The 26,740-nt window shown below is 39.2% G+C and overlaps 1 protein-coding gene across 5 annotated transcripts in view; it reads right to left on the minus strand.

The window, feature by feature from the left end:
- The window catches only part of CFAP54 (cilia and flagella associated protein 54), a 168,376-nt gene that overhangs the window by 58,676 nt on the left and 82,960 nt on the right, over positions 1-26,740 (minus strand). For 4 of the 5 annotated variants that reach the window (XM_089523917.1, XM_089523916.1, XM_089523915.1 and 1 more), the window contains 10 exons: positions 23,014-23,241; positions 21,186-21,328; positions 18,513-18,710; positions 17,457-17,605; positions 13,717-13,944; positions 12,645-12,868; positions 12,425-12,557; positions 10,744-10,831; positions 8,550-8,699; positions 1,210-1,410 (listed from right to left, as the gene is read on the minus strand). In XM_089523917.1, coding sequence (XP_089380043.1) covers positions 1,210-1,410; positions 8,550-8,699; positions 10,744-10,831; positions 12,425-12,557; positions 12,645-12,868; positions 13,717-13,944; positions 17,457-17,605; positions 18,513-18,710; positions 21,186-21,328; positions 23,014-23,241 — 1,742 coding nt within the window. The remainder of the gene's footprint in view (positions 1-1,209; positions 1,411-8,549; positions 8,700-10,743; positions 10,832-12,424; positions 12,558-12,644; positions 12,869-13,716; positions 13,945-17,456; positions 17,606-18,512; positions 18,711-21,185; positions 21,329-23,013; positions 23,242-26,740) is intronic. The other variant, XM_089523919.1, reaches the window with a different exon arrangement.

Below are 26,740 nucleotides of genomic sequence, written 5' to 3' on the forward strand. Positions count from 1 at the left end.
TTTTTCATCAGTTTGAGGAGAAAACATTTAAAAAGTAATACATTTAATACTGAATACATTTATGTAAGTAATGAATCACTATGTTAGATAATATTATTAACTTACATTTAGTATTTTGGATTGCTATTTTTATAGTATATTACCCACAAAATTTGCAGAACTCCAACTAGCTGGTCAGAGCAATCCAGACCATTATAGACACACAGAGAGAAAAACAGTTGTTCGGGTCCCGTCTCATCCCATCCACCCACAACAGACACCCTCCCCCTCACCCCACAAAGTTCCCATGAGTTTCTTCATGATCCCATTTTTGGCTATGATTCTATCAGCAGTCATCAACTGATTTCAGTATTAAAGGAACTTGATCACCGTGGGCTAATTTTTCATCCAATTTCTTTTCTACTAACAAAAATTAACATAAAAATAAGAATTTATGTTGTCCATTTGCTTAGAAGAGCAGGTGGGCAAAGCATGTGGCATTTTTATAATTCAAAGTCAATTCAACAGAAAATGGCCTGTAAGAAACAAAAAGAAGTGGTCTTTTTTTTAAAAAAAAATAGCTTAATTAAATGGTGTTTAAGCCTGAATTTAGCTTTCATCTATGGAAACAAACCTCATCTACAATTGAAGGAACATTTGGATATAAAAAACCACTGAATAAATTGTGTCTCATCAAGAGATGACCAAAGGAAATTCCAAAAGAAAAACTATCCTGGATGCGGGCTAGGAAATTTGAGAGGCTATGTCCCAAAACTGTACCTTCTCCAAGAGAGATGAATACAGGTATGTATGTATAATAAGCTGCAGCACAGGGAAAGAAGGTATGCTGACCTAAACCCTTGCTTCTGATGAGAAGCCATTTTGGTTCTTCTCTTCCTGAATTGTTTCTACCCAGAATGCAAGGAAATTGTTTCTTAAATCCAACTCTGTACTGGTGGACACCAGCTAATGCAATGGAAACAGTTCCATCAGCAGAATGACCTTGGATCCTGCCCTACAATTAACATTGTTACCTGAGTTTATTTGTTTTCCTCCCCCCTCTTTCTCCTCTTGCTATTTTCCTTTTCCATCATGTCTTTTAAGCTGTAAGTCTGAGAGCTGTCAACATCTTGTTTTAAATTGATATTTAGGTGTGATAGCCCCTTTTCTCTCTGAAAAGCACAAAAAAGTGCTTTAAACAAATAAGGAACAATTGGAGCATAACCTTACCAAGTGTGTGTTCATATGAAGCAACTACTATTGACAGTTTTGATCGTGGAATGGAGTTGCTTTGAACCATACCAAGGCAACTAAAAGTTTCTTCTGAAAGATCAGGTGGTTCTGGTTGGTATGTCAATTCAGCTCCCAATATAAATCCCACTTTTCCATGTGAGGACACTTCTTTTGTTCTGCTTAACCTTTCAGAATGTTCTAGATTAGAAAAATAATTAAACTATTAAATACATTCTGCCCAAAAGATATGATTCCACACAGCGAGGCACTGATTAACTGTAAGGACAAGTTAACGTCCCAGACAGGCAATAGTATCATAACTCATATGTCAGGTTTTTTGGCTAGCAGAGCTTTCTGTTAACACAAGATCTGAGAAACGTGCCAAAAACAATCTACCAGTAGAACTACTATGTTAGCCATGACCTGCCAATAGATGAACCAGAAAAAGAACTAAGAAATAGGCAGGGAGGATTTCAGTTACACCAGATCAAGACCTCTTTCAAACCAATGATAAAACTACAATGCCAGGACAAACTTAGGACAGGGTAAAAGTAGTCAAAAGTAACTTGCAACATATCTGGGTTGAGAGCGGCTTCAATTCAGCAAGACTTCTACTGGCCTAGAGTCAGGTCAACTGGCCTTTGACCATCTTGGCCAATTACGATTGTACTCTAATCCTCTGCAATTCCAAACCCCCTCACTAAACCTGGTAAAAATTTGTAATTTTTGGAATGGTTAATAATTATAGTTAAAATTTGTAGTTAGAGGAATGGATAAGAATTTTTAATGTGGAATTAGCACTAAAATACTGGTGCTAACTGAACTCAGTTTTTTAACTCACATTCAGAGGGGTTCAAAACACACTTTTCATACAATGGGCCAGATTTACAAGAACTTTCATCTCTATCTTTTTTCAGGCAGATGTTTTAGTAACAAATTCGTTCTTTCCCACTTGAAAACAGGAGAAATAATAAGTTCCCAAATAAGAAGAAAACCAGACAATAATTTTACTTAAACATTGGCAACTTAAAAAACAAGAATGTTCAGAAATATCATTAATATAATAAAAGGCAGGACAGAGGATTGAAAAGGGAACAAAATAAACATTATTCCTGGATCAAAACTTGGAATTTTGGAAATCTAAGCTTGGGAGCTTGGCAAACTAGACATACCTGGAAGAAAGGCGATTATGCTCATGATGACTGAAGCACAGACAAACAAACAAAAAGGTAGTTTCTGGCCCAAATATCAAGTCTATAATGCTTTACAATGATGAGTGGCTGGCCCCAAGTAGCTGCTTAACATGGCATTCCAGCCACAAATGCAGACGAAGCAGACAGCTCTTGTGGAATGAGAATGGACTTTGTTGTTGTTTTTTTAATTATTTAACTTAATTTAACTAAATAAGAGATATGAAGCAAAACAAGTGTACAAAGATACTGAAGGTAGAATTTTAATAGTGGAAGTGACAATACGGGAGGAAAAAATAATCATTGCTAACATATACACCCCACTAGAAAACAAAGGATCCTTCTTCCAATTTGTAAATGAAATGTTGTTAGATTACAATAAAAGCAATGTCATATTAGCAGGGGACTTCTATGCTGTCATAAGGTCCTCCAGAGACAGAAAATCTGATAAAGTTATAAAACATAACCAAGGGAAATTTCCAGTAAGTGGGTTTGAATTGATAAAAGATCAGGATCTTATAGATGTTTGGCCTAAATTATATCAGAATAAAATACTTTTTTTCAGACTGCCACAAGTCTCATTCAAGGATTGATTTATTTTTAATATTCAGAGAGTTGATAGCAAGAGTAAATAAGATGGAAATTATGCCTAGAACCCTTACAGATCATAATTTAATAGAGTTGTATTTACAAGAACAATACAAGGGCAATTATGATTGGGAACTAAAGGAAGACTTATTAAACGATGCAAGTTTTGTTAATAAAATGAAAAAAGAAATAAAAAACTTTTTTGAAGAAAATGACACTGATGGTATGTTAATGAAAACAACATGGGACACTTGTAAGGTGGTAGTGAGAGGCTTACTTATTCAGAGAGCAAGTGTACTGAAAAAGACAAGACAAAAAAACCCAAGAACTGTTAATAGAAGAACTGAAAAAGAGTGAGGAGCAATTAAAACATCAAGCCCAAAATAAGGAAATACTTAACAAAATCAATTTTTTACAAAAGAGAATGGACTTTAAACATATAGTTTGGGAGGCTAATGAAATGGTACAATCTATCCATTTTGAAATACGTTGCAAGGAAGCTTGATAAGGACAGGTTGCTTCCCTATAACAGTAATTCTCTGAGTGGTCATCTGTGAATTCACACAAATGGGTTTTCCTGCTCAGAGACATTCAGAACCTTCTAGGGAAGACTTTTTGGTGGTAGCTATGCCCACCCTATATATATACCCCTAGCATTCCAGCTCTTTTCCCTTAGTTCCAATTGGATACCACAGAGCAGCATAATGAGGGAACATGTGCAAGGGCAGGACACAACCCGAGAGGAGGATGGGCGGGTTTGTCTAAATTCACAGATGACCACTCAAAGAACCACAGTTACAGGTAAGCAACCTGTCCTTCTTCATTGTGGTCTCTGAGAATCACACAAATGGGTTAGACTAGCAAGCTTTAGTCACAGGAGGAGGGAGTGCCGAGATGACAAGCACCATGTGTAGTAAGCCATAAACATGTTTTATTAAACAATAAATAAGAAGCATGCAACAAACAAACCTCAGTTCACACCAGAAAGCTACACTGCCCTCCCAAAAGCTTCATCATTCCTAGCTCTGGTATCCAGCCTGTAGTAAAAGATGAAAGTAAATGGCTGCAGCTTTACAGGTGTCCTGTAGGGGGACTCCACTGAGAAAAGCAGAGGACAGCGCTACCACCCTGGAAGAGTATGATCGAAATTGAGTAGGAGGAGTCTTCCCAGAAAGTTCATAGGCTAAATGAATGGTAGCAGTCACCCATTTTGAGAAACGCTGAAGCGTGACTGGAAGGCCAAATTTCTAACCTGAGTAACAAACGAACAGTCTCTTGGATCATCTCAAATCTGAAGTCCGGTCGACATAGAATGCGAGCGTTCTTCTGACGTTGAACAAATGCAAAAAGCACTTGGTACCAGTGTTCGGATTCAGAGCCAAGGTAGGTAGAACTATGTCCTGGCTCAAATGGAATGAAGACAACACCTTGGACAGGAAAATGATGTCTGGACAGAGAATAACTTTATCCTTGTGAAAATGAAGGGAAGGCTGGACCAGACAGAGTGCACAAAGTACACCAACATGCCGGGTTGAGCTGATGGTAACAAGGAATGCAGTCTTCCAGGTGAGGAGTCTGAGATAAGCTGTAGCCATTGGTTTGAAGGGCTGTTTGGAAAGTTGTGTTAGGACCAATTCAAGACTCCAAGCCGGCATCAGTGCGGAAGCAGGAGGATGGAGGTTAACAAACTCTTTGAGGAATTTTTTGATTAGAGGGACTTGACAGAAAGATGGGTGACTGCTGAACTGGTCGTGGGCACAAATGAACACCAAATAACACTTTAAAGAAGAAATGGAGAGTTCAGTTTCTGCTAGAGACATCAGGAAGTCCAGAACTTGGACCTGAGAAGGGGACAGATTCTTTTTGGCTAGGAACGCCAGAAATTTGGTCCATTTGAGATGGTAGGACTTTTGCATTGATGGCTTGCATTACAGTTTGTACAGATTTGGACAAGGAAGTGATGGTCGAATTCACCAAGCGACAAAGTGAAGCATCTCCAGGTCTGGATGTCGAACCCGATCTCCAAGTACTGTGATAAGGTAGGGCTGCAAGGATAAACAGAGATACTCCTTGTGAGCCAGCTGGAGGATGGGAGCGAACCATGGCTGTCTCAGCCACCAAGGGGTGATCAGGATGCATCTGATTTGTCCCATCTCATCTTTACCACAAATCTGGTGATGAGAATGGAGGGGAAGTGTACAACAGTTTTCACGTCCACTTGAATAGGAAGGCAGCGTCTTGCATCCCAATGCACACATTGGTGGGGTCCAGCCACCAAAAGACTCACAATCTTGGGATTGTGAGTCTTTTGAACGAAAAGTCTCGAAGAGTGTCAACAACAGAGAGGAACCAAAAATGGAGCTGTCAGAATTGAAGCCAGGACCAAGAAGTGACAGAAGTGGTGGAGGCTATATGGCCTAGAGAGACCTGTACAATGTGGGCCAGGGGTTCTTCTGTGTCAGGTGCATGTCTGCACCACTCAGGAAAAAGAATTAAACCTGTCCTACAAAGGTATGCCAGTGCCTGCCTCAAATTCAACATCCCTCCAATAAACTCTTAAGATGGAGAAAGGTTGGACTTGGCCTCATTGACTATAACAACAACAACAACAACAACAACAACAACTATTATTATTTATATTTTCCCGCCTCTCCCAGATGGATCGAGGCGGGATTACAGTCCGTTAAAACCCATATATCAATAATAAAATACATGTGAAATACATCAATAAAAATAATACAATTAATCCTAAAACTAACTATAAGGCCAAAGTCAATGTCACAAACCAGAGTTTGCCTGGAGGGAGCTGTAAAGAGCCAATTGTCCGGGTATGGAAATACAGCTATACCGTGCTAATGAAGGAAGGCAGTTTTTGTGAAAACTCTGGAGCTATGCACAGGCCAAAAGGGAAGACTCAAATATGATAAAGATGCCGCCCCACTGCAAATGCCAGGAATCTTCTTTGGTAATCTCGGATCCCTACATGGAAATAGGCATCCTTGAGGTCAAGGGTAGCAAACCAGTCTCCTTTCTGCAAAAGAGGAAGGATCAAGGATCATATGGAGCTGTCTGTAAGGAATGCAAGAGTTCAAATGGTGCAAGTCCAGCATGGGTCAGAACAAAGTCGAATTCAAGAGATGGGTATCAGTTCAATAGTGCCCCTTATTGAGAAGTTGCATACTTCATAGAATAGAGTGTCAGAGGAGAGTCTAACCTGTAAGAACCCCATAGGGGGAATTTCTTCAAATTCAAGGGTATAGCCCTTGTCGGTGATGTTAAACACACGGGAGTCTGATGTAATGGAGGCCCATTCGGTAACATAACGGGCTAATCTATGTCCAAAAGAGACATAGATGGGGAGTGCACATAAGAAGAAAGTCACAGGCGCTTTTTACCATGGTCATCCTTTATCTTGAAGGATAGTTGGTATTGAGGCTGGTTTGTATTACATCTGCCAGAGGAGGAGGAAGATTGGGAAGGAAATCATTGATGTTTTACAGACTGCCCAAAAGGGCGGTCTGCCCCTGCCCTTGTTTGCTGCACAAGGGAGCCGCAGCGGACAAACCGCTCGGCTCCCCCACACAATAAAAAGAAGCCGGTGCCGTTGATGCCGCAAGGCGCCAATGGCGCCCTTGCAACGTCACAAGGGCGCTGAGACATGTGGACTCTAGGCGTCCATCATGTCAAAATGGCGGTGCCCATCTGTATAGGGCGCTGCCATTTTGACGCCCTCATTACGTGCGAGGGGCAAGGCGCATCAGGAAGTGCCGCCCCTCGCGCATAACGATGGCACCCAATAGGGCCCGTCTATAAAGTGCCATTGTCTCCTCAGTCCCAAAGGGATGTAGCACCTCATTTGCCCATAGGATAGCCCAATCAATGGTGCAGAGTGAAGTGCAGCAAGGAAGAGGATATGCCATATTTTCATGATGTAATCATTTTATGTGTGAACTTCAGCTTTTCATCCGCTTTCTTTTGGAATAGGCCGGAGTCATCAAAAGGCATGTCCCCAATAGCATCTGAGGCCTGAAGAGAGAGATCTGAAGCTTGAAGCCATGCACAGTCCGCAGAGTGCCAAGCAAAGTTGATTTGCTGGACTCCAAGACAATGTGCCTCAGATTGGAGGGCCTGAGCCAGGCACTGGTCTTCCCCTGTGAGCTTGTCAAAGAGAGGAAGGACTCTCTTCCAAATATGTTGTTGATAGGCTCTCATACAAGCAGAATAGTTCACCACTCGAAGGCCAAAAGCAGCTGCCTTGGGTTTGAGCCAATATTTGGCTGAGGAAGAGGCATCATGGCTCCCTTTCGAAGAGCTAGGGCGAATGGAATCATTGCGATGACGACTCGATTCCATCATCAAAGGCATTCTCGGGACTAGAGACGGTGGGGGCATAGAAAAGTTTATTGTGGGAGCCACATGCGGCTTCAAAGCTCTTTCATATAGAATCACCTGAAGTCTAGAAAGGCAATTTTTTTCAAGCCTGAGAAGTGAAAGCCCTACAATGGTGGCAAGTTTGTATACTGTGCCTCTCGCCAAGACAGAGCAAGCAATGAGAGTGTTTTTCCTGGCCTGGAATTTTCGCCCCACATTCTTCACAACATTTGAAGGACATGGTTTAAGGGGCCATACTTGCTAACGGAAACCTTGTCTAAATGTCTGTGTCAAACCAACAACGTCAAACAGAATCCAAATTGTGAAACAAGAGTAGTCGAAGTCAAGCTGTCAAAAACCACAAAAACATTATGTCAATGCCCAAATCCAAAAAGAAAGAGAGTAGTCAAAGTCAAATCTGTTGTTGAAAAACCGTCATAACCAGAAATGAAAACGATTCTACAAAAATCAGCAGACAAAAAGGAACTGAGGGAAAAGAGCAGGAACACTGGGGTGGGTGGAGCCACTGCCAAAAAAGTCTTCCCTAGCAATTCTAGAAGGTTCCGAATGTCTCTGCGCAGGCGCAGGAAACCCTATTTGTGTGATTCATAGAGGCCACGATGAAGAACCTTACTTATGAATTCTGTAGCAGGGGCTGTACAGATGTGCAGCGGGATGCTGTCCCATTTTGCTCCAGATTGGTACCACAGCAGCTGCACACAGCAGCACCAATCTGCTCCCTGTAGGGAGCAAAAAGAAGCTGCTCTAAGCAGCATCCTGGAAGGGGCATCATAAGTGCTGTAGTGCAGCATCATGATGCCCCTTCCACGCAGCGCCATTTGGACACTGTGCCTGACGTGCATCATCATGGCACATGGCATAATGATAGCTAGGCTGCATGGTAAGGGCTTCAAGCATACAGACGCTCAGCCCTCACTGTGTGTACAGACTGGCACCAAGTGTCTAGAAGATTTCCTGAAATGCTTTGTCTGGTCAACATAGGCCAGGGCACATATGATTTCTAATGTATGCTAAACTTGCTCGTTGTCAGTTGTTGGGTTTAGGAAGAAAGTTGGAAGTGAGAGCTGCTAAGACAAATGAAAAGTTGAAGCCATTTTCAGAAGGAAAGTAACCTCCAGAAAAAGGATCAAGTATTGTTATTGAAGAGAAATTACAAGAAATACTTGCCTTGTGTGTGAGCAAGATACAGTGAAAGTAGTTTCCTACTATATTTAAGGCATCTGCTGTAGTGTTTTGCTTTTTCTAGGCTTTCATTGAAACATTTCAATGTATCAGATACATCCAAGGGAACAGAAACCAATGCTCTTGCTTTTGTATCTGAAATGAAAGTAGTTTTTGAGGTAACTTGGCAGAGTAGCAGAAAACAAAAGAAAACAATTCAATACAGTACACTTACCTCAATCTATAAAGGTTATCCATATGATGCTGTCAAAGGAGGAGACAACATTTTGTGCAGGTGCTTATTGGGGTGAGAGGCTATCACTGAAATATAGGCCTGTTACAGACTGCCAAAATAAAGCTGCTTCAGGTCTCTTTGGAGGTATGCTATTTAAATGATGCATGGGTCCTAAGAGTCCGGAGGTCGCGCCAAAGCCACACGTCATTCCTAAGCATCGGAGTGCAGCTTTTGGTGCAGCTTCCGGATTCTTAGGATGCATGCATCATTTAAATAGTATACCTCCAAAGAGACCCGAAGCAGCTTTATTTTGGCAGTCTGTAACAGGCCATAAGCTCTTTAGAAGTTTCCTAAAGGCTGCTGTCTGGAGATTCCATACATGTGATGCATATAGTCAAAAAAGTATTCCAATGTTTTAATGTTACATTTGAAAACACAGATATACAATAACAGATGGCACAATTGGCCATCATACATTGGTGCAAGAAAAAAACCTGTTTGTTTTCCTCTGCACTACGGCCTGTGAGGGTTTGCCTGAGCTTCAAGACAGGCTACAGTTAGAAGATCCTTTTCTGCAGCAAACCAAGATCGAAATGGCCAGAAGTTGCTGACATCAGTTAATAGATATTGAGGATCACTTTCCACATTAAGCAAACAAGGACATGGGGGCAAGCCAAGGCAAGGGAACTACTCAGTGGGATAAGTGAGGCTGTGGATCCATATCTGGAACATTAGTCAGCAAGGCCCCTATTGGTTCCTCATGTAAGGATGGTTTCTTCCAGTGACTATGTAGGTGGCTTATTGTGGTGTGCCTTCAAATTGGTTCTGATGTATGGCAACCCTAAGGTGAATCTATCAAGGTGTTTTCTTGGTGATAAACTTCACAGCAAAGGCAAAGTCAGTAATTTCATCATGATGATACAATGAGTAAGAAATCTCAGCCTTGCTTCATGAGGATCAAATTCAAATGCTCTGGTGCACTGCAAGTCCCAATCCAAACTAACACAAATTACCTTTGATGAAAAGGCTTCTTCTAAACTGAATCAGTATTAGCTGAGGAAGATCCTACTGTACTCCAGGAAATTTTAGTTCAGATGGATAAACCCATTTGCCTCTTCAGCAAATATTCAGGAGCTCCAGTGAAGTCATAGCACCAATATCCAGTTTAATTCTTTCCCGCCCCACCCAAAATACAGATAATAGTAAACTTTAAAATAGATATCTTGGGGGAAAAGATGAAGACAGAGACAATAAATTCAGTAGATTCTAAGATTAAATGAGACACATTTTTTTCTGATTTATTCCGATAAAAACATTTAGATTAAGATTTACTACTTGTTATACTACATTGTGCTAATGTGTGTGTTTGTGTACCTTAAATTCACTTCTGATTTAAGTTGACCTTAACACAAACTTATCATGATATTTTCTTGGCAAGTTTTATTTAGAGGGACTTTGCCATTGCCTTCCTCTGAGGCTAGGAGAGTGTAATTTGGTCGTGACTTTCCATGGCAAAATGGTGATTTAAATCCTAGTCTTCCAGAGTCCTAGTCCAACACTCAAGCTATTAAACCATGCTGGCCTTCTGTTGTGCTAATATTTGTGGTTAATATGATCTGTTTGTGATTGAGGTGTAGCCCATTACTACACAAAAATTAAATTATATAATCTTCAGCATATTGTAGTGATCTGAGCATTGGATGAGGACATTGGAACACCAAGGTTCAGATCCCGGCTCGGCCATGGAAACCGACTGGATGGCCTTGAGCAATTCACACACTCTCAGCATCAGAGGAAGGCAAGAACAAACCCACTCTGAAGAGACATGCCAAGAAAACCCCATGAAATTAGGGTTGCCATAAGTCAGAAATGACTTGAAAGCACACAGCAACTAAAGTCCAAAAGGACATGACGAGGAAATCCTTGGTTGATATATGAAACTTAAGTTAATGTATGTATTCTGACCTGAACTATAAAAATGTTCTTCATCAGCTGCTTCACTGCATTTGGCAATTGAATGTAGTCGTTTTGCAATAAAATCTCTGCAACACACCTAAGAGAGAATGTTTGTGAAATGGTTACGTTTACTAACAAAACTTTCAAATTAAGATAACTAAAACTCAGGCTATTAAATCTTTAAAATTTGACTTCTAAAAATGTTATTAAATCTCAGCTGTAACTGAAAAATGTAAGGAGATGTAAACATGAATAAAGCCAATGTTCATTATCTAACATTCATAATAACAAGATGTACATATGCAGTCCCAGGAAGCAGGGATGCTCAGAAATTTGGTTTTGCAAATTATTATAGCATCTCATCTGATTTGACAATGAAAGATTAAATGTTACAACATAATCCTATGTATGTCTCATCAAAAATAAGTCTCATTATGTACAAAGGGCCTTAGTTTTAGATGATTTTGCACAAGATTGCATCATTAATTATATCCAGGTTTTTACAACCTCCTGTTTTGATACCTCTACTTGAAAACTCACATTAAAATATTTTAAAGCATTTTGAGAGAGATTCATTTTAAAATATCACTCAAATAAATATTTCTGTGTTAATTTTCATGTGTTTCTGTTTTTAATCATAGGGTTTATCCAGAGACACCAAATATGTCTCTATAGTGAAGGGTTTCTGTGTGGTGCACACCACTTTTTTTCTGAAATCAAAATTATGTTTTGCTAATTACAGACTGTTTGGGGCTTGTTCTCCTCATATTTCTACTTTTTTGTTCCTACTAGAAAAGAACTCTTTACTTTTTTTTAAATTGTATTTTCCAATGTTGATAATTTTTCATAATAGAAATATGTTTTGCTTCATTTACGGATGTCTTGCTTGTGACATGGACTCTGGCATTGGATGTAAGTATATCCAGTGCCTTTACCATCTCCGCATTTTGAATTTCTCCCCCAAAGCCTCCTTAAAATTTTAATTTAAAAAAAAATCAAGAGGACTAGTTCTAATTCTATAGGCTCTTTATAGAGCTATCAGTGTGGATTTTTTCCAGTACCAAAAAATGAGCACTAATCTTGTGGAGAAAATTTGAAAATAATTTTAAAATTACAAGGAAATTAAAAATGACTCAATTTGGAAAAAGCCACAGATCAACTGATAAGCAGAATGGAACAGACTTATAGGAGAAAACGCTTAGAAGTTACATAGGCTGAAAATAGGTGGATTTGTCTATTGCTGACTGGGAGCTTTTGCAAATGACCCATGCTATCACAGTTAATACAGAATAATTTCCAAAAAGGAATTTAAGACATGCCTAAATGTAAAAAAGGCTATTAGATTAGTCCAAGAGCAGATCAAGCCCTAGAAGCCAAGATGACTAAACTGAGACTGTTGTAGTTATGGACGTATGATGAGAAGACATGACTAACTAGGAAAGACAATAATTCTTGGCATGGTAGAAAACAGAAGGAAAAGAAGAATTACAGATGGACAGACTGAATCAAGAAATCCATGGCTCTAAGTCTGTAAAACCTGAGCAGGACTGTTGATACTGTTTATTGAATAGTGTGACTTGAAGATCTCTCCTTCATAGAATTGCCATAAATCAAAGTCTGCAGCAATTAACAACAACCAATTTAAAATACAGTCTTCCACCTACTTTCTCATATCTAAAATATTTTTTACCTTCTCTCCAGTATTAGTTACAAGATGTTTGAAGCAAGACTGTGGGCCGTCAGAATCACTGAATTGTATTTTTTCCTGCAACTGTCTCTGAGCAAACACCATTAAAGGAGTAACTTGCTCAGTATATCTCTCACTGAAAGCAGAAGACAATTAAAATATTAAATAAAAAACTAGTAATACTCCAGATAAATAACTTAGAAGAATCTGGCATGATACTTACTGTGTAATCGTGTTAAACTGCATGGCAATGTATACTAGTGATTCCCATTTCTTCAAATGAAACAGAATCTCAATAGTTCGAAGGACTACATTATGTACTCCAGGAAAATCAACAACATTCATATCATCAAATGGGTTTTGGAAAGAAAGATTAGAACCTCCATCATAATCACCAATGCCTCCTACACAGCTTGGAACACAGAAAACTCCTTCAGCTTCAACAATCTGTGAATTGAAAACAGAGAGTATTAAGACAGGAATCCACCTTTCTAAATTCAGATGTTTATGTCCTGTTCTACTCCAGAACTGAATGTAGTTCCAGGCCTCCCCAAGACTTTGTTTGATGCTGAACACCGTCACACATGATGCAATAGTATACTGCAGAGAAGCATCCCGACCCTTTCACTAATGAGGACCAGCATCCTCTCACAAAATCAACTGTAAAACATATCTCCAAACTACTAATTTTAAACAGATGGTCATAGATCAATGATTCAATCCCCCATGGCTGTATAAATAGGGAGCTCTTGGGCAAAGGTGCTCCTCTCATCAGCATGGCCAGTGGAAGGTGGACTCACAACAATTATATAGCAAGAAGCAACCAAGAAAATATAAGTGCACAAGTGTGACCCTTTCTCCCCAGCTGATAGCTATTAGAACTTCACAAGCAGGTTAATAACAGAGGAATATTCATTCCCTCAGTCTGTTCTCAGTCTTCATAGCTTCCCTCAGCCTCAAACTCCCAGGATTATGCAAAAAAAAAAAAAAAGTATCAACATTGCTGATAGAAATTCATCCTTGTTCTACCACTGGGCAGCTATTACGTTTGGCCATGATGCTAATTAGAACTCCAGAACATATCTGCCTGTGGCAGAGTCCCAATTCACTAAGGGCCCTACACAAAATCTCTCAATGTATATCAAGAACCAATTTTTCCTGTCCCACTAGTAAACCAACTTTTCTTGATGTGCTAAATTCTCCTTTGAGAACACAATTTTGTTAAATCTCTTATATCTTGGTTATAAAATAAAAATAATATAATATGCATACAACGTTGGGTTTTTTTAAATTACCTTTATAGAATTACTAGCTTGGAGATCAACTAACATGTCAATCAATGCGTCCGACGCCAGATAATATGATAGCCAAATTGTATTATGAAAAAGCTCCTTGGTAATTGGAAATGGTGCATGAAAAGATGGTGAATGTTTAATAATGGACTGTACTTCCTGAGTGTAGTTCCAAAGGTCTCTGCATGCATTCTGAAGCATTGTCCAATGGCCACCACGATGAGCAATAACCTGCATCAAAATGCGACAAAGTAAAGATTTGAAGAGTGGGAGGGAGATACTTCTCACAACTTTAACGTTAAAATAGAAATAATTATGTTCAATTATTTAAACCTTTGCTCTTAAACATTCATTCTTGCAGCAGCCCCACCAAAACTCACTTTTACTGTCCCTGAAGTCCCTCCCCCATCTCCCCCTGGAGCCTTCCAAAATTTCCCTTTTTATTTTTTGTGCAATTTTTAGATGTTTTAATTCATAAAACACAAACAAAACTGGCATCAAAGCACCATCTCACACGCCCAGAATCCCAACCCCCTACATACTTTTGTATTCAGCTATGTATCAATCAATACGGCAAACAGAAGTGACATTGTAAAACCTCCCAATGCCATTTAGGCCAATATACTGTACTGCTAAATATGGAGATAGCTAGGGGACATAGCAAAAGGGGTTAGGCAAGGCTGCATCCTATCACCTTATTTGTTTAAATTAAATGAAGAAAACATCACAAGAAAAGCAGAATTAGTATCAGACAAAAGAGGAATTAAGATAGGAGGAAGCAACATTACCAATCTAAGATATGCAGGTGACACCATAATATTAGCAGAAGACATTCAGGAATTGGAACAGTTAATAAGCAAGGTCAAAGATGAAAGTGCAAAGACAGGAGTACTTAGGATACTGTGGACAGCCAAGAAGACTGGCCCAAGTGGTATCTGGTCCCACTCATGCTGCTGGGCACACTCTAGACCTTGTGTTATGTATAGGGAGGAATGATGGTGATCTGGGAATGGAGGAGCTTTCTACCATTTCATTTTCATGGACACATCATTTCCTGGTCAGGTTTAGACTTGCTATAAGTCAGAACGTGTGCAGGGTTGGGAGACCCATTAAGACTGTTTGCCTGAAGAGGCTTATGGGTCCAGATGGATTCCTGATGGCTCTTGGGGAATTTCCTGCTGCCTTGGCAGGTGGTCCTGTGGAAGCACTGGTTGATCTCTGTAATGGAGAAATGAACAGGGCAGTTGAGACGATCGCTCCTAAGAGTCCCGTCTCATGGAGTGGAGCTAAACTAGCCCCTTGGTTCTCTAAGGAGCTGGCAGCAATGGAACAAACAAGACGAAGACTAGAGCGACAGTAGCAGAAAACTCAAGAGTGAATCCGACCGAAAGCAGGCTAAAATCTACCTGGAGACATATGGTAGTGCAATAAAGGCAGCAAAAAAGGCTTTTTGGACTAAAACTATTGGAGCTGCACAGAATCGTTCATGCTAAGCTATTTCATGTGGTCAGGGATCTGTTACAATCTGTTCCTGAGGAGAACTTAAGCCACTCAGCAGCTCACTGTCAGGAATTTGCCTACCATTTTGCTGATTAAATCGTTCAGATTCGCTCTGACTTAGACGCCGGAGTTGATACAGGTTCAGTAGGTGTAACTTTGGCTCCAGCTTGTCCTGTATTGATGGATACTTTTCAATTTGTGCAGCCTGATGATGTGGACAGGATCCTTGGAGAAGTGAGAGCCACCACATGTATACTAAACCCTAGGCCTTCCTGGCTAATTAAACAGGCCAAAGGAAGACTGGTGGAGTGGGTAAGGGAAGTAATTAATGCCATTTTACAGCAAGGCGGGGTTCCAACATGCCTAAAAGAGGCTGTGGTAAGACTTAAAAAAAAACTTCTCTGGATCCTACTGTACCAGATAATTACAGACCAGTCTCCAACCTTCCATTTTGGGGCAAGGTGCTGAAGTGTGTGATGGCCTCTCAACTCCAGGGGTTTACTGGATGAGACGGATTATCTAGATCCATGTCAGTCTAGTTTCAGACCTGGCTATGGGACATAAACCACTTTGGTCACCTTAGTGGATGACCTACGCAGGGAAATGGACAGGGTGTGTGTGTCCCTGTTCATTTTACTGGACTTCATAGTGGCTTTCAATACCTTCGACCATGGTATCCTTCTGATCGCCTCTCTGGGATGGGGCTTGGAGGCACTGTTCTACAGTGGCTCTGTTGTTTCTTGGAAGAATGTTTTCAGAAGGTGGTGAAGGATTCCTGTTTGACTTCTTGGCCATTGGCCTGTGGGGTCCCTCAGGGCTCAGTCCTGTCCCCTATGCTTTTTAACATCTACATGAAACTGCTGGGAGAGGCAGTCTGGAGTTTTGGAATAAGGTGTCACCTGTATGCTTATTATGCCCAGCTCTATCACTCCTTTTAACCCAATTCCAAGGAAGCTGTTTCTGTCCTAAACTGGCGTCTGGCTGAGGATGAGGCCAAATAAATTGAAACGTAATCCAAGCAAGACAAAAGTGCTCCTGATCAGTCGAAAGACAGATCTAGGAATAATGATTCAGGCTGTGTTAGATGGGGCTACACTCCCCCTGAAAACTCAGGTCTTAGTTTGGGGGTACTTCTGGATTCAGTGCTGAACCTGGAAGCCCAGGCATCGGCGTCGACCAGGAGTGCTTTCGCACAGCTAAAACTTGTGCACCAGCTGCGCCCATTCCTGGAGAAGTCAGATCTGGCCACAGTGGTACATGCCTTGATTACATCCCATCTGAATTACTATAATGTGCTCTACGTGGGTTTGCTTTTGAAAATGCTCAGAAACTTCAGCCGGTCCAAAGAGCTGCAGCCAGGTTCTTAACTAGAGCTGGCTACAGAGAACATACAACTCCCTTGTTGCAACAGCTCCGTTAGCTGCCAGTACATTTCCAGGCACAATTCAAAGTGCTGGTTTTGACCTATAAAGCCCTATATGGCTTGGGTCCAGGTTATCTGAAAGATCATGTCTTCCTGTATGAGCCACCCAGAGTATTGAGATCATCATGAGAGGCTCTTCTCTCTGTCCCACCACCCTCTCAGGTGTGTTTGGTGGGAACAAGAGACAGGGCCTACTCAGTTATTGCTCCCAAGGTTTGGAACACCCTCCCTGCTATCCTTCTGGCAGCAGATAAAGACATTCTTGTGCCAGCAGGTCTTTGCAAACTGATAAGGACTAGGTTTTTAACGTTGTGCAATACAAAATGTAATGGTTTGTATTTTAACATGTTATATTTTAATTTATAGCTGCTTTAATGCTTAAAATTGTTTAATTGTTTTTTTAATTTTATATTTATATCTTTTAATATTGTTGTACTGTTTTTAAATTGTATTATTTTATGCTTGTTGTTCATTGCCTTGAGTCCCTATATTGGGCCAAAATGCTCCTAATAGCCCTAAGAAGTTTCCGAAGCTTACTGTGTAGATGCGGAATAACCCAATTTGTGTGATTCGCAGACACCACGAAGAAGAAAGGTGGGATATAAGAAAATAAAATAATAATAAGTGCAAGAGCAGATGGAGTCTTGCTGAGCTTTCCCAGGAACCTCTGAGGTTTTAAGAGTCAGACACACACTGATTTGGACCTCACTAATACCTCAAAGAGAAAGATAATTTACAAAAAGTATTTGTAACCAATACTGATTTTCCCCACTAAAAGTTGATAGAGAAACATAAATGCAGTAATTCAAGAAGGCATTACCACAGCTCTTCTAAAATGAAGAAAAATCTTAGGGAAGTGATCCATCATAGCAGTGTAGCAGAGAGCTTTTTCTCGTTCCTTGATGGTATGATATCCTTGACCTGATCGAGAAGTATCTCTTGTAGAATGTTCAGAAGAGTAATCTGTGTCTAAAACCAAAGTAAGGCATCAATTTCTTGAATTAAGGTGTGAGAGAGCCTGTAATTAGTAAAGGTTCTGTCCAAATTAGTTTCTGGCAAAACAATATTTGCTCATAGTAAAAAGTAATCTTTATACTCTATGCTTATGCTGATATGATAATACTTAAGTTACAGGTGCAATTGTACCTGAGAAATACATTACAAATAACACATATGATTCAGTTTTAATGGAATAATATCCAAATCCACAATTCAATGAATGTGTTAATCAGTAAACTCAAGAATGATTTCTGTTCATGTAATCAGAATCAGCTGGATCAATGTAACTTGGGGAAAATACTCTATTAGAAGCCAGGAAGCTTTGTCTGAGAGGACTAAGGATCTTCTGCCAAGGTGAGCTGATAAGAGAAATGAAATGAAAACATGACAAGAGAGAAAGCAAAAACTTTTAGGAAAAACAGACTAGATGCTATGGGGGAACACTCACCTTCCCCTTTCTTCTATGTAACTTTTCAGATTTTTTTCTGTCCTTTAGTCTGAAAATATATCACCTAGGAAAGTAAGCCACCTCCACCCTATCCCACATCCTTTTATTCTTCAAGTTATAAGATTCTGATCTATATGTATCCTGCCATACTCTTTTACTCACTGACAACTACTCTAACTTTGCTATTTCATCTCCCAGCGACTATACAACTACTTGCCTCAAACCACATACAAACTCTACCATTCACAGAACTTTTTTTTTTGTCAAAGCACAGAGATGGAGCATTTGAAAACATGGAGCATAGGGTTAGCTGCAAGCTGCATAGATGGTTTTTCTGAGGAAGTGATAGCTGGATAAAAAAAATTGTGGGGAATTATCCCAGATCTGCTCCTTGCCTATTAGACATTTCACCAATATACAATAACCTACCTTTATCTGGAACTGAAGGTGAAACCTGAGTCAGATCAGTGGAATCCATCATGGCATCAGTTTCAGGAGTGAGACAAGTACTGAGGTCAAGTAGACTTGAACTGGAAACAGTAGCCGAAGAAGCACTCTGCAATGTATGGTAAGATGCAGACAAAGAAGGAGCAGACTCGGAGCCAGGGGGAGTAGGGTCAAGTGTGTCTGAGCAAAGAAGAGCAAGCAACTCTTGACTTCTAGAAACTATTAGGTGAAGAATATTGAGGAAAGTGTTTCTTTGATTCCAGAATTGTTTAAGTGCACCCAGCAGATCAGAAACACAGATGAAAAGCCAAACCGAAGGAACCATCTACCCTTCTCCAAAACTTCCTCTCTAGATGTACGGTTGAGGATGCTACACTTGCCCTGAACTGAACAATGACATTTCACATTCCCTAGTGTGGGCACCTGACAAGCCCAGTAGTTCAAGAGGTATAAAAAGGTAACCCTCTTTATGGTGTGGCAGATCTCAAAAGATATGGAACAGGTATTAAGTTTTACAAGATGTACCAGAGAGCCACTGGAATCAGAATTCCCTCTTGCTATAATGCCTGCTAATCCTGGAAAGCCTCAGAGATAAAAGGGAACATATTGTTATGCAGTTAATGGTAAAGGTACAATGGTAAAGCTCGTTTAAATCAAAGATTACATCAGGACACCTGCTTTAAATAACCAGTTGACAGAAGGAATTGTCATGCTCCAATTTAAAGTACTATAGATTCTCTTCAAAGAAAAGTCCTGTAGTGGTTCAAGCATTTCAAAAAACATCTTCAAAATTTGCTGTATAGTAATTGTATGAATTGTATAAATATAACAAACAAACAATAAAGTATTGATATAACTGTATTCTCTGGAATAAATTGCTACATGCTTTTGGAATTATCAACTACTGCTGAAAAAGGCTGTCTCATGTTAAATCTATGCCATGCCCTCAGTTTCCAAACAACAAATAATGTGATGTTGTCATCTACCTGATTCTGGTAACTTTCACCAACTCAATTTCACAGCACTAAATAAATAAATAAATAAATAAATAAATAAATAAATAAATCTGTCCTTAAAATCATTATTAAGATGCCCTTTTTTATTCTGTTAGTTTTAGCTCTCTCAGTATTCCTGAAGTGGACAACAAACTGAGAGCTCTTCTTTGAAATGACAAATGTAAAATGTAAATTAGAAGCAAATAATCAAATACATGTCATTAAATCAACAGACACAAGAACTTCTGAGAAAGATGTAGGTATTATACAAATAATGAACTGAATGAATCAGTAAAAATGAAGCATTCTTTTCAAATTGTATAACATTTCACTTTTTCTGTATTAAGCAGGAGATTGTATTGTGTTAAAATTTGGGGCACCGTAGCATAGAAAAGATGTTAAACATGGGATATTGCAAAAGAAAATTGGCTGTTCAGACTACAGGAAAAGAAAAAGGAGGAGGGACCCATTTTCAAATATGTATAAGGCTCTGAGAAGAAAGATGTGAAATAATTCACATATCCCCTAAGAAGAGATAGAATACATAAACAACACAATCAGTATAAATATGCCAAACTAAAGAAATAATTCAGCAAAGAAGCACTCTTCTTAAAGTGGTTGTGGAAATCTTTCTGTGTAAATGTTAATGTGCATGCCTCTTCCCCCATTCCCTTGGGGATAGATGCTTTATATCAAAGATCTTGTTATAAAACAGGCACGATTTACTAAATCTATTGCCACTCTAATTAAGGTTTGTTTACTGTATGTATAGTTTCTATGTGTTAATAAAAGGACTGTTTTCTATACTGTGAGATATCAAAATTTCTAGTTGTTGTTGTTTCCAGAATAGACACAAGTTAAACTAGTACAAGCAGTCAGAATCAAAACAAATACTGAGACAGAAGGATTGTACAAAAATTCAATTAAGGATTCCATGATAGGTAATCAAGACAGGAACAAGAACCCAGAACCCATCAAAGCCCTGGAAGCAGAATGGGTAGACTAGGATTCAAGCAGACAAATAGAACTGTAGGCACATCTTGATCAAGAAATCCAGAAACCGATGCAGACATGGAGCACAATGGAGAATGGACTACAAGATATCAAGACAGAACATATGCAGGACTCAGCTCATGCTTTTGAGAAGGAAAGGATATGCAGGAAAAATAAAGCACAGGATAAGATGAACAAAGTAGCAGGTTTGTTTTGAATTCACACTGAACTGTGCTCCACCTTCCAAAACCCTGATGTCTCCCCAAAAGTCTTCCTAAACCCTTAGTAAATTATGATGGTTTGTTGTACAGGTTAGCAGCAGGACAGTAAATATTTTTAAAAATCAGGCATGGGTACAATGCAGAATATATTATATTATGCAACTGCAATAAGGCCACATGCCACTAGCCCACATTTCATGCAGTCAACCTTCTTTGTAAAATCACTCCTAATTAAATAAAAATTAAAAACAGATCACTGAGGACAGCACATTAAAAAAACGAACTTCTTTTACCAATAAAACCAAATTTACCATCAATGCAACCCTTGAGATGACTAAATTCACAACCTCTGAAAGGATGAAACAAGATATATGTTTAATTCATTTTAATAAACAATTGGATAAAGCAAAATTGCAACTACGTGGTATATTATACATTTATATTACCAGTTTTTCTTCTAATCTTCCCTGATGCTGTTCTTTTAAAAAATGGAGGAGTAAAAGATTTCATTTGCTCTTCTGTGGTTGCTGTCACAACTATGGTGCCTGACTTGTTTAATGATAGTATTTCAGGGTCCAGATCATCATAACTGCAGAACAAAATATCAAATTAGAAAGGTACCAAATAAGTGTAAGACATTAATCATGCAATTTTATAATTCAGCAAATACCTGCCATTTAAGTAATAAAAGTACTAAAAGGCTTATGTCCAGTATGCTTCAGCAATGAACATTTCCTGCTGCTCCATGTTCCAGTATTATCAGTGGTGATATCAGCCACTTCTAAAGCAGAATGTGATAGCTCTGAATGTTGACTTTATTCATACTTCCATTTATTTAATGTATATAATTTGTTATCTTGAGAATAAATCTTTATTAAGGTCATAGAACAGCACAATAATTTATCAGAATTTAGTCAGGTTAATGTTGTAAGAGCAATGTTATAAAAATCACAATGGATGGTGAAATAGGCATGGCTCCCCACTCTGTCTCTTTAGACTAAGACACTGAGGGTCTTTGCCACTTGTCAGATAACCTGGATTATGTCTGGAGTTTCATTAGCACTTTCTGGCCACCTGGACATCCAATTCAGAATGGTGGTCTAAACCAGATAGGGAGAATTAAAATCAATACTCCACTTCAACATAGAATCTTGGGAAATTTACACAGGATAACAAGCACACTCAAATTTTTTAGGCTATTTATTATATGCTTTCATAGATATACAAACATATACATTTCCCTCAAGTAGAAACACAGATGTCAATTCTGGGGCACTTGTTTTTCTCATCTGTTTCACAACATTGCACTGCATGTAAGGCATCATACATCCATTACATTAAATCATATGGCCATTAAAAAGTTACACTTTCATAAGGACTGGACCTGTCTTCATCGCTTTAATAGGCTTTCCTGTAATTAACACATATAAAAACAATACAATCTTAAACATAATTTAAGCCATTTATCCATCATCCTCAGATTCCTTCATACTTTTCATAGTGCCTGTTAAGACATATACAGTAGGCCCTTGACAGCTGCTGGAGTTTGGTTCCAGCTTCCAATAATATATACACATACATTTTGAAACATCTAGCTTTCGGTATTGTATCTTATATGATATAGTCTATAGGTTACACTGGAGCACATTCTGTACTTCATAGGTATATTCCGAGGCCTCAAATTTGACAATCCAACAGGCCTTGCCTGTAACGATGGTTCCTTATTTTGAATCAATTATTTTCTCTTATAGTCTCCTATATGAATCAATTATTTTCTCCTATAATCTCCAAATCCAGAGAAAAGTTAATAAATAGAGACAAGAAACTAATGGCATGCTGTAAATGAAAAGCTGTTCCACAACTTTAATGCTGCTCTACGAGAGTTGCATAATTAGTTCCCTGACATTTGTATTATGTCTCCCACTCAAGTTTACCAGCTAGGTTTGAACAAATAAAAGAAATGGAATAAAGCAGAACATGTCTGAAGGCCAAGAGTTTGCTAAAACAGAGGTAGAAAGTTTGTCATTACGATGCAAACTGCAGGAAAAGAGATTCCACCTCAACATAAGGAGGAACCTCTTGACAGCAGGGGCTGTTCGACAGTGGAACAAACTCCCTCAGAGTGTGGTGGAGTCTCCTTCCTTGGAGGTCTTCAGACAGAGGCTGGATAGCCATCTATCAGGGATGCTTTGATTTAGATTTCCTGCATGACAGGGGGGTTGGACTGGATGGCCCTTGTGGTCTCTTCCAACTCTACGATTCTATGATTTTTACCTGGTCATATTCTGTAAAGTGTGAACTTCAACATTATAAAATTCTTCTATCCGTTTTTTAAACAAATTGAAGTGACCAATTCCCAAGTAAATATTCAACTGAGATCTCCATGGCATTTCTTCAACATATATCCAACGAAACCTTCTTCGTTTTATGTAGACATGGCAACGTAAATTCAGCTTGTTAATCAGCATTTGGTAAGCCAACTTTTTTGATTCATTTTCTTTCCTAAATAAAATCACAGTAACAATATTTTAGATTACAAAAACTAAATTGTTTTGCCAACAAGAATTATTTAACTAGACCAATGGAGTGCATTTAGAAAGGAAATAGTTCTGAAATTACAATAATGTTTACACTGGTTCTCTTCACTGGAGCATAAATAAGCTTCCAATATTTGTTTATGCTCTTTCAAAAAAACACATTAAAATACGCTTGATATGTAAGGTATGCATAAAAATCTAAAAACAGGAGAATAATATAGGAAACATGTGACTAGTGACAACTGCATAACTGAGACTTAGCTACAGTGTGCTCTTTTGTAGCACTGCCTTTCAACATGTGGCAAACCCTGCAGCATACGCTCAAGGGAGAAACTGATAGAAGTGAAGAAACTGCTCAAATGAATGAATACCGTATTTTCTGGCGTATAAGACAACTGAGTGTATAAGACGACCCCCAACTTTTCCAGTTAAAATATAGAGTTTGGGATATACTTGTCGTATAAGACTACCCTTCTTCCAACGCACACCAATTTTTTTTAAAAAAACATCAGATTTGATTTCAATATGGTAATTTTAATTCCAATGCTTATGACATGCAGGTACTTAGCAGGAAAACTTGTTTTATCCAAAGCCTGCTTGGATTGGTCAGCTCTCCCTGCCTGCCCAGCCCTCCCTGCCTCCAAGACTATCAGAGCGGTAGCGCAAACACAACTTTTTTTTCCATACCCTGGGCATCCCGGACACCTGCAGCTTGCTCTGCCCTTCGCTTACACCTTCCTGGTGAGGTGCCCCCTCACCTTGTCATCAGGACCACATTAAGTCACTTCTTTCAACGAATCCTGGTGAGTGGATTTTCTTCTACCATACTTGTACAGCGGTCACCGCATACGGTGGGGATGCAGCCGCGGCCGCTTTTGAGCTCCCCCCACCATATGTGGCGACCGTAGATTCTCCAGTCCGACTTGGAGGTTTCAACACCTGCCCTATAAGACAACACCTGGCGTATAAGACGACCCCTGACTTTTGAGAAGATTTTCCTGGGTTAAAAAGTAGTCTTATACACCAGAAAATACAGTATCTTAGTTCCTTAGCTATATACACAGAAAATCATGCCAGTTTATATGCATTTGGAAAATTATGCATGGTTGATTGTTCACTTTCCAGAACTACAGTATAGCTCACATTCACTGTCAATGTCATAACTCTTAAGACATTCCTGGCAACATCATGTAAGATGCTCATACTTAGCAACTTATTTTGTGCAATTTAAATATGATTTCTTACAGAATTCTTATCAGTTTTCTGTGTGATTTTATTGCTGTTTTAATGGTATAATAGGTATAATTTGTATTCTGACTTGTAATTTGTATATTAATATGTATAGTTTATTGTATTTTCATTTTAGAACCCTTTTAATTATGTAGCAAACTGCCGTATATATATACCTCTGCAGAAAAGTGGGCTGTAAATCAAATTAATAAATGCAGTAATTTATTTAGAAAGGCAATGAATATACCCTAGTAAGAATAATGTATCAAGAAAAAGGGCAGCTTGCAATTTGGAAAAGTCAATAAAAGACGATATATACATGCAGATTTCCCTGTGAACATGTCTGAATCATGGTAATTATAAAAATAATGCCAGAAAACTACTCTTCATCATCCTATCTCCAAAACAATACCAATTATATTATGATTGCTATCCTTATTGCCAGAAAGACATGTGAATGAAATAATGCCTTAACAGTCACTGAAATACTCTCTGTTACTCATCATTTCTCATCAGCATAACACTACTTAAAACAAGATATAACTTACTGCAGACATTCTGAATAGAAAAGTGTTTTACTGATTTGTGTTAGATGAAGACAGTGTCATTTGGAGCATTTTTACAAGTTTGGAAATGCAAGTCTTAGGGGCTCATATAATGAATTCACTATCAAATTCTCATTAGTCTGAGCCAGAGGGAAAATTGAACTTCCTCCCAAATCAACCTAGCTGCTAAATCAAACAACTGCCAAATTCCATCCCATTTCTCCCTCCTGTTGATTCACTTGGTGATGACTGTTGCTTCTGTGGCAATACAAGGCTGAAAAGAGAGAGAAATGAGGGGAAATTTCTCCCAAATTCCCTCTCTAAGGCCTATGATACTATATAGTATGCTACATACTGTACCCTTAAATATCCCACAGTCCATGGGTGTATAACGCCATGGGTTACAGCAACTGCCATATTAGCTCCTTGTAGGAGCATAAAGGACAGAACCTTCCATTGTAACTTCCTGCCCTGTCCCAAATAAGTCCTCTAAAAATTAATGTTTGTCCCAGAGAGCCAACTGTGACTTCCAAAAGACTTAAAGAGGATCCAGACCACACCACAGCTGGATAGATTTATCAAGGAAACCACAGCCCTCAATTTGAAAGACCTACCGTATATACTCATGTATAAGCAGACCTGATGTATAAGTCAAGTGCAGTTTTTGGGGCCAATATCATGGATTTTGATATGACCCGTGGATAAGTTGAGGGTCAAACACAGAGGCATGTTACAAAAGATCTAAAGGGAGAAACAAAGCAACATTTCCCTCCCTATAATTCCCTCTCTGGACCTCTCGCAAGGGTCACAGTCTCAGCATGAAAAGGGGGAAACAAACCTTGTCATGCATGCACACACACACACACACACTTCCCCTTACCAAAATCATCTCCAAGGCTCATGACTTACAAAAGGGAGGACAGACCCCACTCTCTCTCTGCCCTTCACCCCCGGGATTTCCAGGCAAATGGCTTGCAAGACGGGGTACAAGCCTGGGCATACTCTGTCTGTGTTTGTGTCCCTTGCCTCAGCAGCTGCTTATTAGCTCTGGCTGCGGGGAAGGCTGAGGGATAACAGATACACATGCACACAAAGGAGGGGGGAGAGAGGACAGCGTGCTGGGGATTCAAATGGGAAGCTGTTACAAAGCTACAGAGGAAGATGGGCACTTCTTCTTTCAGGAAATTTATAAGCATAAACTTATTGCCCCATATACAAGTCTACCCAAGATTTTGGAGTCCATTTTTGGGCATTAATTTCTCGACTTATAGTCAAGTATATATGGTAAGCAGGGCAGTTGAGGACCAAGAATTTGGGGATTCTCTCATTCATAGGGTTGCCAGAAGTGGAAGTCAATTTGACCCTAATTAACAGCAACAATAACTCATCACCCTGTCAGCTGTTTCACTTTTTAAAGGCCAATTCAGACATTTTTTTCAAACCAGGAAATGATCTGACTTGCTGTTCCACTCCTGCTTTGTTTCACAAAAAGGTCTTTATACGGTGAACAGCAGTTTCTATGAGCCTAAAACATTTTGTGCGTTCACAAAAATGCTCCCAGAAGATAACAAAATGGCCAGTAAGATATCTTCAAAGGTTTCGGAGCACCATTAGACATTTAGGGACAAAAATAAATCTCTAGCACACCCCCAAATCTGTTAGATGAATGGGCCCTGAGAGTTTTCAGGC

This window comes from Sceloporus occidentalis, unplaced genomic scaffold, assembly GCF_023333645.1.
Source record: "Sceloporus occidentalis isolate IW3139 unplaced genomic scaffold, rSceOcc1.0.p SCAF_5, whole genome shotgun sequence".
Classification (NCBI taxonomy): domain Eukaryota; kingdom Metazoa; phylum Chordata; class Lepidosauria; order Squamata; family Phrynosomatidae; genus Sceloporus; species Sceloporus occidentalis.